This window comes from Gymnogyps californianus, chromosome 4 (assembly GCF_018139145.2).
Source record: "Gymnogyps californianus isolate 813 chromosome 4, ASM1813914v2, whole genome shotgun sequence".
Taxonomy (NCBI): domain Eukaryota; kingdom Metazoa; phylum Chordata; class Aves; order Accipitriformes; family Cathartidae; genus Gymnogyps; species Gymnogyps californianus.
Window position 1 is genome coordinate 17566283 of NC_059474.1, and position 18927 is coordinate 17585209.

Below are 18927 nucleotides of genomic sequence, written 5' to 3' on the forward strand. Positions count from 1 at the left end.
AATACACTATCCTGGTTGCAAACCTGGCGGCAAAGCAGGTTTCATGCCTGTCTTGCCAATCGCACCCTGGAGGATCTCTAATCCGCAGAAGAGTAGATGGTTAGGAACGCTGGTGCTGCTGACTGCCTTCCTGAGGGATGAGGTATGCTGAGGGTGCTTCAGCTTAAACAATAATAACATGAAAAAAAGTTGCACTCTATTTACTTTCTTGTTTTCTGACCATTTTCCTCTCTCCATGTGACTACTATATTTAAAGATTTAGAATATTTCTTTTTGTATAATGTGGTCATTGATATTTCAGAAATCTCTTTGTAACCTGCTCTAGGACAGATGGCAGCCCTTTCTCTGATACAATCTTCTGCTAATGGCTGAGGCAAAACTACACAACTGGAACAAGAATCACAATAAGGTACATGAAATACTTTAAACGTGCAATGTACTGGAAGTCATAATTTTCTCAATTTACTACTTTAGAGAGTAACCTAATAAAAAATGTAGTTAGAAAAAAAGAGACGTTTGAAAGTCCAAAGTAAAAATAGTCTGCTGCACAGGTGATGTTAAGGCTGCACATAATAATATTCAAACAGGGACAGTTGTTTTTTCCAGGTATTTAGTTTTTGAAGAATGAGCACAGTGGATCTACGATTAGGTCTATTCTTGGGTCTGCCTTAATCAGGGGTTTCCAAATATGATCACTTATGTACACACATAATGTTTCATTTGCCCTCTGAATGTAACAGATAAGGTCATCCAACTAGCCCGTGCAATTCTTCTGGATCATGAAGGATGCTCTAGTCTGCAGCTAGCAGTTGTGTAAAATGGACGGGATCTGGACAGATATTGAATCTGCTGTATGTGAGTAATCGGATGGCAAAACTATACCCAGAGATTAGATTTCCCCCTTCTCTTTTTAAACACACACACAAATGGTACAGACAGATTTGAATGTTTCTGCTCAGCTAACTAGGCTTGGCAAGCTGACTCTGTGGCTTAGAATCAGGAAAGACGGATATCAGCAGGTATTGCACATTACGTGTGATAGATATTACAGCAATGTTCTAATTTATTAGTTGCTTGGAAGGATGCAAAGATCTAACTATTTAGTTTGCAGGTAACCAGGCAGTAGATTTTAAGTACATTTAGAAACCTACATAAAGTTATGGCTATACTGTGTCAGCTGTGAGTTTGGGACTCTGCCCTGGCCAAGTACCTGGATGTGAACACTGACAACAGAAAGACCTTACGGAGGAGTTCTAGTTTGATACGTATATTTTGGCTGTAGTTATCAGAGTTATTCATAAAGAAGTCTGCTACGCTCAAGTCTCATGCTTCAAGTCTGTATGATGCAGATGGGAACACCACCCTGGCCAGGAGCTTCATCATGAGTATGTCTTCTTGACAATGGTGTATAAACAGCAAGGTGGTGCCAAGGCAACCTAAGTTTCATGGAGAGGATAGCCTGCTCCTGTAAAATTTATGGCCTTTGCAAAGACTGTACGCTACCAACACTCTTGAGTCCTGAAGAGGTGATAGGCTTAGAAAGCCACCAAGTCCTGCTTCAGGTTTAGTTCTGCAAAGGTCTGATTTTTCCAGGTCGGTGATTTTTCACTAGCCCCATAAGGCACGAAAGTGCCAGAGTTGTCTCCAGAAGCATCAACTGTTCCCATACTGAGGTTTATGGTCCACAGGCGGTTCTAGTTGATCCCCGGTTACCTCAGGAGTACCAAGTGTACTATTTGGCTTAGGTCAGCAACTTACAGGCTTTAGTTAAGAAGGGCATGGCTGTCTACCACAATGTAATAGAAATGGAAACAGTATTCTGACCATAAAGTGCTTTCTCTCTGAAATGCTAACAGTAACCAAACACAGAAAGAATGTACTGGGGAAAAGACAGACACAAGCCTAGGGAGAAGATTTCAGCCAGGGGTTCAGGAAGATTTCTTTCACTACTATTTTTGCCTAATAAATAAGATCATTGAGACCTGGCCAACAGGCCCTGAAGTACCACAGTCTTTTTTGGAGACTAATCATGAGCCACTTTGGGGCAACCTTGTCCCTGCCAGGATCACCCCTCTGAGGCTTCAAGTAGCCCAGAAACAACTTTTGGAAGAGAGCACCCAGCAAAACTGAGGATATATGCTGGCCTGTTTACACAGTACAGTGCAGGAAAGAAAGCTCTTCTTGGGGAGGAAGCAACCGAAAAAAGTATCGGCACGGTTGGAATGCCTGTTTACAGCAGATATGCAACTTTTGGCAAAAAGATACAAAAAAATACCATTTGAAGTGAGGAGTCTAGCTAAAAATATTGCAATGAGTTTAGCGATCTACCCATACCCTTTTTCTGTAAACAAAGAAAGTATATATACCAAAAAAAAGATTTTTTTTTTTATCTGATCTTGCAATCCTACTGCAGGCAAAACTCCAGCTTAAATAAGAGCACAGGACTGGGCCCTTGTTATGATCTCTATTTTGTTCCTTCTCACCATCCAGAGGCTTCTATTTTTGAGACTGGATCTGCATAGTAAATCTTGTTTACGTCAGGAAAAGACTGATTTTAAGTTTTTTAAGTGGATTTATGTTTTAAAGAGTAAAGAATGAAAAAGAGAAAAGGAAGGGTTGAAAAGGTTTCTTTATAGAAAATGATCTAGTAAGCATCAGAGTGGTTTGCAGACGAGATCCATTTTTACACTTTAACACTGACTCTCTCTCCCCCGTCACCAGCCCCTGCCCCCAAAAGCTCCGTGTTCCTTACGCATGCAGTTTACATTCTATATTATAACTTTGGGGGAAAAAAAAAGCAGCAAGACATCCCTGACTGTAAAACTAAGGATCAGCATGGAAAGGAAGTAGAGTCTTCCCCCCCACCCCCCAGCCTCATAAGAATTGTTAGTTTGTAACAATTTTAATTGAAAACAGCTGCAACTGAAATTTTTAAAAGGCATGAAAAAACTATATGAAATAAAAGACAATCAGTAAAAAGAGCCTTGAATCCATTCTGAAGTCAGTGTCTGCCTAAAGGAGTTCAAGGGTTTTCTTTTAAAACTGACCTTTTAGTTTCAGCAAAGCATGGTTTATAAATACTCTTTTAAAATACTTTACTTACATTCCGAATTGCTAAGTATTAGTATATTTGTGGGTGAAAGAATATTTCCTCAAAAATATTTTGAGACAGAAGTTTATGTGTTTTCCCCTCAACAACACAAACTCATTGGACAAACTCAGACTTATGTACACAATATGAGAGATCTGTTTGCGATACTAAGTTGCTATGTGAACAAATGTGATGTCACAACACAGATTTTTATGACTAATCTATTAAAAATGCATCAGGAAGAAGAAGAAAAGATTATTTCATCAGAAAGCAATGTGAGGAAGTAAAATAAGAGACTTCCATTAAGCTGCAGAAATTTTGTTTTGCTTTGATTTGCTTTAAATATTTGGTTGAATATGAATGTCTGTGTAAGCTTCCAGTTCATTTAGTAGCTTTTAAATAATCATAACATCCTCCTTTATTTTCCTTTTAATTTTCTTCACATTTTCTTCCATCATGAAATCTACTTTTGTTCAATTCACTATACAGTTTAATAGGAGTTTAATATGATTTGATTAAGCTGATTGTCTTTAAAACAAATATGCTACTAACCAAGTTCTCTAGTCACCCTTAAAACACTGCTCTCTTAGCCAGAAGTAAAGCTGTGTTTTGCATATAATGGTGATGTAAAGCATAATCTCTTGTAGTGACAGAGAGAGAGACAGGTGAATTTAATATATTGTGATATGCAAAAGTTCTAACAATATAGGGGACTAAATAAACAAGTGAAAGGCTTGATACATTTCTTTCATTACTGGCAATAAAGGAACGCTTCAAACTGTAAACTGTCAGCAACTTTAAGTGATCTATCCAAAGCGCACTGTAATGTTACTGAAAAATAATTATATACAAGATATAATCACCTTTTGTTTTCTTTTAAGTGTGAGCAATTTCAAATGATTAAAAATTAGAACTGAAAAGGATTTACAACATCAAAGAGGAAGAGAAGCTTTTTTTTAAACATCGAGTTTTATGAAAAACAGAACCTGTTTAAGCTAATTTACCTATGTTGTGTATTGCTACCTAGAACTTTAGAAACTGCTGATTATCCCACAACAGGATTGCTTTCCTGAAACGTTAAACTAACAGATATAAAAATATTAAGATAAACTGAGTTTGAGTGAATGGTAATGAAATCCTTAAAACCACACACAGAGCAAGGAAACAGCTGCATTTTGGTTAACCAGAAAGTTAATCAACTATGATAGAAGTAAATAAGATTTATCTTTATATCTGCCAGAGATTATTAAACATTTAAATATTCATTTTACTTCTTTAAATCAGCATTGTTGATACATTACAAAATGGCACTAGATGCTCCCAAAGTATTATTAAGAAAGCACGTATTAATTTCCATTTAGAAAAAAGTATTACCAGGTTAGATTTCTTTGAACAACTTTTAAGGAAGGTAAGGTGTTCCTGTACACTAGTTAGTAAGTCAGACTCCCTAATTTACTTTAGATCACATAAGAATTAGCTAGGTGGTGGACTTTTGCCAGTACTTACATCATAAAACCACCCCCTGCCTGGGTGTGATTGGAATTCTTCGCCTAAGACTGACCCTGAATTTAAAAAGGCAGTTGTAGGTTCTGCCTGAGAAGCCCATAAAGTTATAAGAAGTTTGGAGAGCAAAAGTTTGCACATCTAGCACAGGCTAGAGTGGCTAATTCTTTACTTTCATGACTACCAGTTCTTCCTAAAGAAAACAAGAACAACAAAGATAGCCATGCTGCATCCAAATGACCTTTCTTTATCACTCTGTACTTTGTCTGCTTAATACACTGAGCACATCCTTCACACCGACTATTATTCCCTTCCACCCAATGCTGACACAAACAGGAGTGGAAGCAGTGGATTTCTCAGGGAGGGTCCCCAAGCGCAGAGCCACTTGGAGGGCACTTCTACCTCCCCCAACATACCGCAGACCCTGCTGCTGGGAGAGCAGGAGTAGAAATGGCATTTACCAGTGGATTCCCTAATGGTGTCTCTACCAGCCCATTGCTTTTTTTGAATCATTTCTCACCTACCTGAAAGCTCTGGAGAGCAGCTACAGGAATTCACTACAAAGGTGAGCTTTACAGATGGAGGGGAGAAAACAGATAGACATGACACACAGATACTCCTTTCACAGGCTCTCCATCCATCCTCTGTACAACTTAATTAAATTATGTACGTTTTGCTCTGCCTTGGAACTTCCACCACTGCCAGGGACAAAAGAGAATCTGACCCTAAAGGATTATTAAGAACATTTTTATTTTGTAGGAAAACAGGAAAATCCCAAAGGCTTTCCAAGGATGTATTTGGGATAAGAGCTGTAGGTTCCCATTTTTTAATGCATCCTCACTTGCCACTGGCTCTCTCCAGAAGTTGGGTCCAAGTGGAATCTGCCAGCTTGCTACCCCCAGTCTTTTGGAAAGTTTCTTTGTAATTCCTTTCCCCTTAAGCTGCTTTGCTTGTGCTCACCTACCCCCTGGGGCTCACAGAGTACAAGCAGCCCCTTCAGAGACCAGTGCCTACATTATTCCAAAGACTGCCTAAAGAGAAACGTTCATGCAGTAAGCCTGTATCACCCACAGCACAAGCACATTCCTTCCATGACATACAGGGCTCCATCAGTCTGGATTCAAAAAATTCAGAGCCAGTTATACACGCTCCAGAAGCCTTCAGCTACCAATCCCAAACATGCTTGGAAGTGCGTAAAATTAATGTGAAACTTCCACTCCCAACCTGCCCCAGAAGCCAGCATGATTCTTTACAGGCTGTCCACACCTAGTCACTGTAAGTGTCCCAGGAAACTAATTTAATGTTTTTTTATTAAGGAAGGTGTTTTAATTGGAGGATGAATGAGATGAGCTGAAGCTAGCTAGAAAATACATTTCAACAAACAACAATGCTTACAGCACGGAGCTCAGAAATTAAAAAACAGAGAACCAGAATGTAAACACTGAACAATCACAAGGCAAAAGTATTTCTCCTCTGAGCAAATAAAAGAAATCCTGGAGTATAAGGCCTTCATTAACTAAGCACTGTCTGTCAAAGTAAAATGCTGCTGAAACCTATGGCAGTACTAGCAAGGAAGAGTAGGTTATCACTTTTTGCCCACAACAATCCATGTGAATGTGCACGGCAAAAACTGCACCCAAGTCTAACCCAGCACACCTCAGCAATGCAGGAGGGGGGTAGTTGTTTCACAAGTCCCTCAAAAACTTTTCTAGTGTAACATTTGTAAAGGAGCTGCAATGAGAAACTGGTCAATTATTAAAAGTACCACTAAAATAATATGTAAAAAGGCTAAATTAGCACTGACAGCTTTTCAGAACAGCTTGTGTATAAAACCCTGAAGTAATCACTTAATGATACATATTTCTTATTTTCAGTTGAAAAAGTCTAGAAATTATTACATTAATATGTACAGGAACGTAAGGAACAGAGCTGCAAGACACTGACAAATAAACAGTAGCAAATAAATCTCCCCAAACTCCCTCATTCTATCTAAATGGCAGGGACCTTCCGCAACCAACAACTTGGGCAAAACTGACAAACAGTTGCCATGATTTTGGGAGCAATGAGCTGCTTGGAGTTTTTAGCCAGCACAAAGTGTATTTACCAATTACTCCACAGCAATGTTTTAAGACTAGCAGTGATAACAGTGTTAGAAAAGCAGTTACCCCGTAGCAGTTACCCAATCAGAAAGCAGGTCACATCTCGTTAGCTGTATCATATACATTAAACGTCACAGATTCTCCATGGCTTAGCTGACAATTCAGGCATGTGTGTTTTATTTTATGATAACCTCATGTTCCCTTAAAGAATTACAATACAACAAACAGATCAATCTGAGATCCTTTACCATGCTTCATGGCACGAATTTGGCAGATATTGGCCTCTATATAAAGCCATTCACTATAAAAGATAAATACTTTTTAAAAGTGTTTTCAGGGCACCACTAGTAAACTGTTATGAAAAATTGCAGCACCAAGAACGTTTGCTGCACAAACACAGACACATGGGCAGAAACGCAGCCTGATTCAGTCCACACACTTTTCACTTCAACAGACTAAAAAGTGTGCTTTATTTAACCATGTAAATAACAAGATGCAGCCTCCACTATTTTTTGTCTTTAAGTGACAGAAGTATTTCCCCTTCCCTTTCAGCATATTCTTTGTGGCAGCTGATCTGGGTGTAGAAGCCAGGGTGTATAAAACACTAACAGATTATACAAAGCATAACCAACACTGAATGTAGTTTACATTATTGGGTACTTTTGACAGCTATATGATAAAGTCGTGAACCGATCATCTCTCTCACTAAAAGCAACTGCATTCTAAATGTAAACATGAATTTCTCTTGTCGGTCATCCTGAACATGTGTTCTTTAAGTGCAGCCTAGGAATAAGTTTTTAAAACTCTGCTCCTGTTTTCTGTTATCATTCATTTTTAATTTTAACGAGTTTACAAAACAAAACCAGAGAAAGGTTCATCTCTCCCCCTAAACCTGCAACATTTCTGAACTAGTTTTGTGCAAAAGCTCAAGCGATACCTTGCAATATTATAGCTGCGAATGCCAGCAGGACAGATCCTGAGCAAACAACACACTAAGGCAAAGAAATTTCCTGAGACCAGCATTATAATCAATCCTGAAGTGCTGTACTGTAATTTCAAGATTTCAGCCTAAGCTGGTATCTCCTCAAAGAGTTGCTCTGCGTGGAAACATAATGAGGGATTACCCAATTAAACTACTAAATTAATTAGGGTTTGTGCCTGCATATACTGTACTGTCTAGTGGGACGCTTCAGCTGGAATTCGGGCTGAAACCTACACGGTCCATGCACAGGAAAACAAGGCTGAGGGACTTACCTCCGTCCGCGACTGCAGCCTCTTGTTCATTTCATATATTCGGTACTCTGGTTGCACCATGTATGGTGTGTGTCTCCTATAAAATGGGCCAAAAGGAGAAGAATAGAAAGGGTCATGTGGTGTGCTGGACATCTTGCCTGCTTGCAGAGATTCAAGCTACACAGAGTATCATCAACATCCATACAGAGCACATGGGCTGTGTGTTCTTCACAGTACAAAGTAGCAGCGCGCACACACACACACATCCAGGCTGCACGCACTGGCTGGGAACTGCTGTGGGAGCCCTCTATAGCAGGAGACGGGGGGGGGGGGAGAGGGAGCGGGAGCGCACACGCTCCAGAGAGAGAGAGAGAGAGAGAGAGACTGGATAGCTTCAGGCACCACCGCTCGTTTTTAAAGCAGCAGTTTCTGGAGGGGTCATTTCCTGTCCACGCTGTAGACTAGTTCAAAAATATAATTTTCCTCTCCGCCTGACAGAGGTCTAAGGTTTGGGTTTAATTTTTCCCAGCCAGGACCCCTCAGGAACCTGGCAGCAAGGCTTGTTAGCATATAGGTGGTTTAAAAGCTGCCTGAGCCAATCACCCTCTGCGAGGAGCACGCTTGGGTAATGTCAGAAATGTGATTACTACAAAATACATAAACACAGGCCACGACAATCCCCGCCGCTTGCAGCTGGTGATTCACCCGCTCCGCGACGGTTCCCTTCAGCGCAGCTCTGCCCGCTCAGAGTGGCTGCGCTGGGCTCCCGAGGCTTCGGCAGCCCTCGCCACCCCGGCGGTGCCTTTGGGGGGGGGGGCGGGTTGCACCTCACATCAACAGTTTGAGGGGACGAAAGGGAGGGCGGCCTTGCTGCTGCAGCAGAGGCGGGATGGCCGGGGACGGGGAGCCTGCACAAAGAAATAACCTCCGTACACCACACTTCACACAATGGAGAGCAGTCAAATGCTAATAACAGAAACCTCCCGGAAAAATGTAAAAACACAAAGAGCCGGGTGGGAGAAGGAGACCCCCGAATAACTGCTGGCAATCCCCTTCGGCGGGGGTTAGGAATAAACAAATGGGTCATTTTAAAAGCAGCTATCCGGCTTAAAGGTGGCGGCAGCTAGGTAGGAGACTGGTCCCTATTTTCAGAATCATTGCTATGCATAAATCCAGTAGCCGTTAGAATACGTTGCAAATGAAAGATGTCTAAAATTGGGGGGGGGGGGGGCGAGGGGGGGATCCGAGGGAGGAGGGGAAGGCAAAGAGGAGGTAATCACCCTTTGGAGGTGAAGGATGAACTTTATCTGTTGAATCATACTTGCAGGAAAGTGCTGGGAGCAGATACCACGTGAACAAAAAGTCCTCAAAATATAGAGGAAACAAAATGGGCTCATCCGCTACATGGGAAAGTGCAAGGTTTAAGAGCGGAGCCTTCAAATTACCTGTACAAAAAAGCCCTTGAAGCACAGACCGTGTCTTTATACACAGCTGTAAAGTATCAGGCATTATTTACAGTACTGAATAAATGTAAAAACAACAATAAACAGCGCTGAATTAATCTCTGATGTAAATTCATTCAAGCAAATGGAACCACTCTAGGAACAGATTTAACTAATATGATTAAGAGAATAACAATCAGCTGCAGTCACAGCGGTTCTCAGTCGGGGTGCTTCACAGGAACGCTGCGGGATCGCCCATTTCACAGATGGGGAAATCAAGGCACATGCCATTACATTTTCTAAATTTATGTAATAATCCTGAAAAATATTTGAGCGTGATATGAGTTCACCCACTGCCAAAAAAATTAATTCGACTCTGACTGAATTTAGGAATATTTTAAGACAGATTTGAAAAATTCCAGTTTCACTGGCACTTGGCTGAATCTGGAAAATCTGAGTTCTCTTTTCAGGATAAAATACAAAAGTTCATCGTTTTATTCTAGTGACCACTGACCAGGATCACAATTCATCTTTGACGTACCAGTCGCTGTTTAGCAAAACTATTTCTGTACGCTCTTGTGGAATAACAGTTTCCATAAGAAGTGACGTATTGAGCTGTTTTATAGACTTCCCACAGCTTCTGTCACTAAACACAGAGCCAACAGATAATACATGGGGTATTTCACTTCTCTCTTTAAATGCTCCCCAGCTATGTAGCAACACTACGCTGTTGCTCCAGTACCATCACAGGAGGTGCTGAGTTTAATAAATAGCATGTACAACGTTTGGCTCAATAGTGCTGCAATGACAGTGACAGTGCTCTGCCAGGGTTCACTGGCTGCACAAGAAGCCTCTAACATGGCTGCGTACCTAGGAGAAAACTTCCCTGTGTCTACCTTGTACTCTTAACAGATCCCAGCAAGGCTACCTTAAAGCCTAAAACCAAAATGACCAGAAAAATTACAGAATTACAGCAGTAATATACACAATTTTTATGGCTGAAGTACCACCTACTTAAATAAATGTCAAAAAAAAAAAAAATCAACCCACCAAACTGTGGATTTTACTTTGTTTACAAAGAAAATCCAAAGTAGAACATATTTGCCTGAGAAGGAACACATTGCTTTTTGTAATTAAAAAGGTGGAATTTTGCATAGCTTGAAAACTATATTTGTTTTAAGGACTTTTTGACTAGGCTAAAATTCAATGTTTCAAGAAGTTAAACATGGCAATAATATTAATATTTTTCATTTTGGCTGGGGTGGGGGGAAAGGAAGAGGTTGCTTTAAAATAATAATAAAAAAAGACAAACTCAGAGTACTGAAAGTGAATGAGCAGTAGGATTTGCTTTCATGATTGCGAAGCCCAGATACTCCCCCCCATATAAGAGCTTCTGTGTACAGGTCTAGTGTAAAGCAAAAATATGCAGTGATATTTTAATAATTCCCATTGATTAACTGGCAAATTATTGCACACCTACAGCCCACCAGCAAGAATCAAGTCCCAGGGTGGGAACCTGCTAATTACAGGCTCCAGCAGCACTTCCAGTTGCCTGTTATCATCCAGACCAGTGTGATGTGCAGAACAGTAAAACAGAAGGCAGAATCAAAGGAAAATAAAGTTACAGGGATCCTGACAGTGTCATCTTGATTCCCACTTGGATCTGCCGCCTTTAAAGTTTCGAGTGCTCTCCGGGAGTGCCAGTTAAGGGGCATGCAGCCAGCCCCGCTGCCTGGGCGGCTCCAAACCCCCACACCACTGGCATCAAGCCACTGCCCAAAGCGGCTGTGGGGTCAAAGCAAACATCTGGCCCAAGATTTAGGACAATCAATAAATTCCTTAACCTGGAAAACAAGTTTAATGCAAGCAGAGGAAAAAAGAGGTGGAGGAAAACAAGAGGAAGAGACTAGTTAGTCTTCCCAAATCTGAAAATGAGTACATTCCTGTGCCTGCGTATGCACGGCTACAAACAGATGAGGAAACAGCATGTGCAGAGTTGCATTTACACGGGTGTATGCACCTGCGAATACCGCCACACCACAGAGTGGACAGCCTTACCCACCACTCAGAGCCCAAACAGGAGGGACTGTGATGCCACCTCGGTTACCCAGTCCTCAAACTTCCACACTGCATAGGCTCGCCCGGCCCCCGCATGGGTGCTGCACCCGGGCATGAAAGGAGACGGCACACCAGAGCAGAGAGGCACCAGGATGCAGGCCTGCGATTCCCAACTGAGGAAGGGGAGCTGGGTAGAAGTGTGCTGTCAGACCCCACCAGCAGAGACAGAGCCATGTTTCGTGTCCCTCTGGCCAGGCACTAACCACACAGGCCCCCGACACCCCAAGGAGCCTCAAGACATGGTGCGCTGAGCTGGCTGATGTCTGGGTGCCGGATTGCCCTCTCCTGGGCAGAAACAGAAGGACCCACCTAAGTCAAGGACTCCCCTCTGACAGCTCTGGAGGACAATTTCCCTTCATTTCAGGGGGAAGCATGGATTTGGTGGAGCGGAAGGGTGCAGGTCCTCTTCCTCTGCACCTACCAGCGTGAAACCCGCAGTGCCTATGAGTAGCCGAGATGCGCTATGATAGAAGGACCAAAAACCAACAGCAGAAACTTCCTCCAGGACACAAGCAGGGAGCGAGAAGGGATGAACTAGAGTGGTTTGTTCGTCTGTGTCTGCTGTTTATGCTGTCACACGTGGTCAGGTGCTGCCTTCTCGTTGTGACTATTACTGGAGCCCCTGGCACAGGGGGTCCCGCACAGCCTGTACTGCAAGGGCACCCACGCTGCCCACTGCCACGCCACGCCACCAAGCAGCATCAACAGCCCCGTAGCACAGTGCTGCCAAAAGCGCCACGCGCAACTGAGGCATGGTCCTCGCTTTGCCAAGCTGACAATCGAAGCAGCTCTGAAGGCTGCACTATTTTTAATAACCACTTAGTAATAATAATAATGCAGAAAAGAGATACAGCTGTAAATAGGTGTAATTGCTGTATTTATCCCTGGTATGCGTTGACTGTTCAGTCTCTGTCAGTAATCAGGTTTACAAGGATACATTTAAGGTGGTTTGTAGCTGTTGAAAAGACAGGAGGGGAGAGACTGATCTTAGTTAAAGATACACAGCAAAGGAAGAGCTAAAAACTAGAGGTACTTGAAATGAGATTTCTTGAGAATACTCAAGTAAACATGAATTTCTTGAAAAAAATAACAAAACTACCTTTTCAAACTGTCCTTTGTTTATACAAAAGCCAGAAAGCATTGAAGACTTTTGATGGAGTGACCTTAGGTAAAAGAACAAAACTGTTTTCCTGTGGATGCTCATGAGTGACTAAATGAAATTTGCTTATCAAAAGTTGGGATGCACAATGAAGAACCACCAGCAATACCCCATCATCTGTAATATACGCTCAATTGCTGAGCTCAAACACAGGATTTTGACAGGTTTCAGAACTGAATACTGCCATTAATTTCTACAGCTATAGAACAGAGTGTACCAGATGCTTGCAATTTATAAGAAATCTAGAAGCTGTAATTTGTTTGCATTAAATATTAATATATTGAAATAAAAAACATATTCTGGAAAACACTGTCCTTTCACAGACAATTGGTGGACAGGAAACTAAGTAGATCTTTTTAATCCATTGTTAAAAATATTTGCTGGTCTCAGTATACACTTCCAGGCTTTTTCCATGTAGACTACTTTTTTTTTCGTGATAATTGTCCTTTTCTGTCATTAATAAATGACATGATTATTTTTATCAGAAAGGTTATTAAAAATCCATAAGTGGGGCCCACCAAACTACTGTGTTTCAGAGTTTACAGTGCAGCAAGAACGGTTCACATCTTTTAAATACTTCAGGCTTTTTGCAAACTCAAACCTACTTTGCATAAATTACATATAATGATAATTTGATACATATGACAATTCTAAGAATTCTCTTCACCTATTTAATGCTAGTAAATTAGAGTTACAGCTCCAGCACTCACCAATGATGCTAGAAATACCTCTGAATAGATGATAACACAAAAGAGATTTTAAATATTTTTTAGTTCTGCAGCGTACACAATGTCTTTGTCCGCAATCAAAATGGATATTAAATTTTTTCTTGGAACTTTATGAATGCTCAGTTGAATGCAGTCTTTGAGGAGCCTGCCCATGTCTGACCAAGCAGTCTGTCTGCTTTACCCATACAGTACATGCACAGCACCTGCAGCAGACAGAGCTGGGGAAGAAAACATGAGACAAACTTGAAGTAGTGCAAATCATATCTTGGTGTTACAGTGATGGGCTCTCTAAACATACCAAGATACAGCAGGCAAACTGACTTGTCATCTCTCTGATTAAGCTATGGTAAGCCAGTGTTCAGTGTGTTTTAAGTGTCCTCCCTTTATGCCTACTGCAGAGGGGATACTGGTCTGTAGGAGCTGTTAGCTGCAGAGTCAGGCTCTTCAGCTCACAAGAGACTTATGCTTTAAGCACTAGAGGCTTCATTTTGCTCCTCACTGTGCTGTCAGTGTGGCACCCTGAGTGGACAGTATACTTGGGAGGCCTCCACCTACCCTGCCTCACACCTGGGCACTGTAACTACAAAGTACATCGTGACCATACCAGAGAGGACTCTTGTCACAGGAAATAGCTCCATGAGGTGCTGGGAGGAGAGGATGAGGTCCCAAGTGTGAAATATTCAGCCCTTGACCTCCAGGGGAGCTTCCCTGGGCTGCAATAGCTTCAGGATACCAAAGAACACCTGCCCATTGACAGAACTAGATCATGTTCCAGACTAGTAAAACGCCAAAGAGATTTTATATACCTTGGTTTTGCTGCATCTCTGAGGACACCACGAAGGCTGCTTTGCAGAACCCAGCAGCTTCAAGAACATTTCTGTCTTGTTTTGTTCCATCTCCCCCTTGTTTCCATGTTCACTCCATTTCTCCCATTTTCCTTCATACCATCCATAGCTTCCCGTAGCCCCTTTCAGAGTACAGAGTTCCTTTTCCATAAATAATTTCTAAATATCTGCCTTGGTAGTTTCTCACCCTACATGTTTTTTCTTTCTTTTTCCCCCTGCCCCCATATAGGCTGCTGAAGTTTGGGGTGGATTATCACTGGAGGCTGATGCTGGTAAGCGCTACTTGAAGCAACTGAGATTTTCACCCAAAGTGCTCAACAAGTTTAGCTGAGTGTGTTTTCCCTGAAGAAAGCTTGAAGAGCTGATGCTGGGGATGGTGCATCCAGAGCAGTCAAGCAGGGAAAAGAAAGGGATGAAATTCCTGTCATTCGCCTCTTGCAGCCATCTCCCAGCGGCTGAGGAAGAAAACAGCCTTCAGCAGCAGAGAAGACAGTATTGCGGTTTATAGCATTGGCAGACAGCCAAAAAAAAATCCAAAGAAGTGGTGGGGGAAGCTACAGGAGCAGACTATGGTCTGGGAGACTGACCCTCCAGCGAAAAATCAGACAGGCCAGCAGAGAGGTAAGGACCTGAAGAGCCCAAGCCCCTTTCTGATACACTGGTTTCCCTTACAGACAAGCTAAATATGAATTAAATGCAGGTGGCACAGTCACTCAGCTCTAACATATTACGCAATGTGTTATCCAAAATTTAAGTTTATCTCAGTCCAAAGCAAGAATCATTATAACCACCCCTCAATATAGTAAGAAATAAGCAACACCAGACTTCAACACAATCTTTAAGCAACCCTTCCTCCCTAACTTACCCTCACAAATATATGGCAGCATAGCCTGCCTGTGACAGATTACAAACTGGGCCTCAGAAAGGGAACAGATGTGTGAATATGAAAAAGAGATGCTCATTTTGGCTAGCATTTCCCCCAAAAGTTCTAGTCCCTACCTGGAAAAGCTTAATATTCCTTCTACATACCAAACTCCACCATACTGATTTACCTGTTACACACCTCACCCACTGCTCAACTTTCAGCATATTTCAATTAGTTGAAAGCTTACTTTTTAAAGGACTCAACTGGGAGCACTCAGCTTTGGAGGCATTTCAGTTGAGTGCTAATTAGCAACTAGCTGACTGTCAACTTTTCTTCTTCGAAGAGTGGGAAGGGTTGGTGATTCCCTTCTGAATTACCTGGCAATCAAATACATGTTGAAATTTATTCATTAACTTATAATAATCATCCCTAGCACTTCTTTGGCAATTTTCATCTTCAAAGCACTTTATAAACATTCATAGAGACACTGTGGTGATTAGCACTACGACAAAACTGTGCAACTTCCTGCATATGGGTCTCTCTCCCCATTTTACAGGTGGGGAAGGTAAGGGAGAGATGAATGACTGAGGAAGTCAGTGGCAGAAATGTAGTTATACCTCAGGAAATAATGGCTTACGGATTTGTGTTTGGATCTTGCACAGCACAGACATACATACTAAGTAGAACAAGTGATGGACAGACAGGAGAAGTGATGTGAAAGGGAATGATGCACGGAGAAATTCTGTGCCTGGTACCAAGGTGGGATTAATTTGACAGCAATTTAGATCTTGTAATTAGGCCTTTATCATATAACTGAGCCAAGCTCCCACCAAAGCCTATACTGCATTCACTTCGTTGCTTTGAACCAACAGTTATGCCTTACTACAAAACATGCAGTGCCACTCTGTTTTATTTATTCAATTATTTTAACACCAAGTCCCAACCAAAAGTGGAAAGAAATGTATGTTGGAAAATACTATTTCCTACACAGATTTTTCTAGAGTCTTTTATTTCACGTTGCTATCTCATTCTCCGTTCTTTATAAAGATTTGATCTTAAGCTTAAACCTTTGCACTTGCAAAACAGAAGCCAAAATTTGCCAGGAAATGAAAGCATGCTGAACATGATCCATTGAGATTCTGGATATCACTGTTGCAGGTACTGTCTACACTGTTGTAGACTGTACACAATACGTGAAAAATGCAATCAGTTACCTGTATGCATATTTTTTAGACACAATATATTTTTTTAATTTGGCCTTTAAAATTTAAGTATGTTATTGATTTAAATTTTATACTTTGAAATATTACCATGCTCTGCAGTGCTTGAATTTTGCCAAGGCCTTGTACGGCTGCATAAATGTGACTGAAATAACCAGGAGTTTTGCTTGGAAAATCTGATTATGCTGCAAGAGCAAAATGTTCCAGCTCATGAGGGCGAAAGGCTGGCTGTGCCTCTCCTTTTAGTGAATAACGATTTCGCACAGAAAAATAGAGTCTAAGCAAAATATATACTGAATAGACCTTTATCTCTTCTATGTCATAGATTCTGTTCCTTCTACATCTCATACCTTCCAGGCATGATACTCAGTGACCTATATGCAAACAGTGACCAAAAAAGTGACCATGTATCTAATTCAGTATTTAAAACACACCAGACGCATCTTAAACATGTCCGACGTGCACATATTGCAGAGAGCATGGAAAGATGCTGACATCTCTGGAGAAGCAGCAGATCTGAGCTCCCTCTGACTCGTAACTCAGCCCACATCAGGAGCTGCTGCCTCTCATGGAGACAGGACACCACCAACCAGCTGCTCAATGGCAGCAGCTGCATCTCCCAGCTTCCACTCTCATCGCTAGCTTTGATTTTTGATTCTAAGAGTGCATTCTGATCTCTGCTGTCTGTTGTCTTCCCAGCATCATCCCATTGCACAGATTCTGCAGCCATGCATGCCCATTTATACTGGTGTATTAACAACCTGCAGTTTTAACAGCAGCACAATGTTTTGTGTATGAAGTACAACAGCTTGTGGAATTTTATGTACATTTGTCCATATCTCTTTGCTTGTGAAGTTTGAAGTTTGAAGGTTATTGATTAGAAAGCTTTGTTTCTAATTAGAGGAACAGAAAAAACCTCCAGCATACTTTATTTCTGCCTGACACTGTACCCAGAGAACTGGCACAACACATTGTCTGTAGCAAGCCTTCTTCAGTGCAAGCGTCCTAATAAATATTGCCTTGATTTCAACATCTGGTTCATATTAAATAAAACTACAGATGTGAATCCAATAAAGATAGAAATTTTGGAGGGAACATAAAAGGCTTTAAATTAACCAGCAAGACATTTGTGTTAATTTGCAAAAGCAAAAAAAGCAAGTAAAATTACCACAGGACCTGCAGTCAAACTTTTCTGTGTCTTAGCTAGAAAAGGTAGCACAACAATGCCAATTATTTTAAAACCACTTCATCCTTAACATGATATGAAATTTTGGACTGAGTTCAGGCATTACAATTCTAACTCACAACATTCTAGGTTTTGCATTTTTAAACTTAAAATCTTAAGATTTGGGGGAAGGATAAATGAAAGTGTGTGAGAAGGGACATTTAGTCAGCTAAAGAATTATGAACATAATAAGGACAGTTACAGGGCTGTTTTATATTAACAGCATGAGTACTGAAAATTTTCTTAAGTCTTCATACAACCTTTGTATTTCATGTATATACATACATTATAATTGCACCCTAGTTAGTAATATGTGTTACGTAGAGATCAAAACAAAAGAGGTGTTCACATGCCTTCAGTTAAGTCTACACTGAAATTTGTCATTAAAAAAACCCATTTAAATCCAATCATTTCATATTTTGATGAACTGAGTTTAGATTTTCAGAACTTCTTTGCATTATGGGACAGACCAAAGTGTTGCCAGCCATATCTAGGCTCACTTACAGTTTTCTAGTGGAGTAATAAAAAAGCACAATGGGATGGGGGTGTCAGGATGCGTACATGATCAGTTTGTGTAGTCACGTTTATGGAGGGACATGTCCATGGATTGTCTCCTTGCTGCTACCATTCCCTGTGCAAGGTAGATGGCAGGTAGTTTGTATATGATCTGCAGTCACACCTCCATTTTGCAGCTCAGGCTTTTCTAAGTAGTTTCAGGGAGCACATCTGATTACAAATAAGTCAAAGGCAATAACAGTTTTTTTAAGTATTCCATACTTAAGATTCATTTTTATTAACTGGTACAGAGGAAACATTTTTAAAAAGTTCCCTTGTTGAAAACTTGTCCAGACTAATTTCTATATGTTTACTGCTGTTACCTCTTTTACACTTCCCAGAAGGTCTTAATTGTAAATATATTCACTACGGCACAATTTTAAGCCTTTGCCACTTTGGAAACCCTAAAATTCAAATTCACATTAATTTCCTTGATTCAAAACAATCAAACTGAGTCACACTGGGAAAATCTTACAGTATTTCTTGTCTAAAGCAAAAGCAGGCACCTGCCACTTTAGGGAAAATGCAAGCCTTTACGAAGACATAGATTACACTTGTCCTTACAGTCTCAGAGTCGGACAATAAGGCCATAATACAAAAAGGAGAGACCCCTCTGCCTCCTCTTCCAAAATTTTTATTTTCATGTATTTGGTTTCTTCATGCATCTCCCACGACCATTCTTCAAAGAGAGTGCTCATTGAGATGAAAAGGCAGGAGGTGAGACTGAGGTGGGAGACTGGGATAGTGAGCTGAGTGGCTGTGCTAGCTATTTCTTAGATTTTTACAGTATATGATGGTGCTAAATGAAGTTTAACAACCTAAAATTTATGTTAATGATGTTTCC

The 18927-nt window shown here is 41.0% G+C and overlaps 1 protein-coding gene across 9 annotated transcripts in view; it reads right to left on the bottom strand.

Moving 5' to 3' along the window:
- The window catches only part of LDB2 (LIM domain binding 2), a 225745-nt gene extending 217639 nt beyond the window's left edge, over window positions 1-8106 (bottom strand). For all 9 annotated transcript variants that reach the window (XM_050896281.1, XM_050896278.1, XM_050896280.1 and 6 more), the window contains exon 1: window positions 7948-8106. In XM_050896281.1, coding sequence (XP_050752238.1) covers window positions 7948-8079 — 132 coding nt within the window. In that variant the 5' untranslated portion in view covers window positions 8080-8106. The remainder of the gene's footprint in view (window positions 1-7947) is intronic.
- Window positions 8107-18927: the final 10821 nt, after the last annotated feature.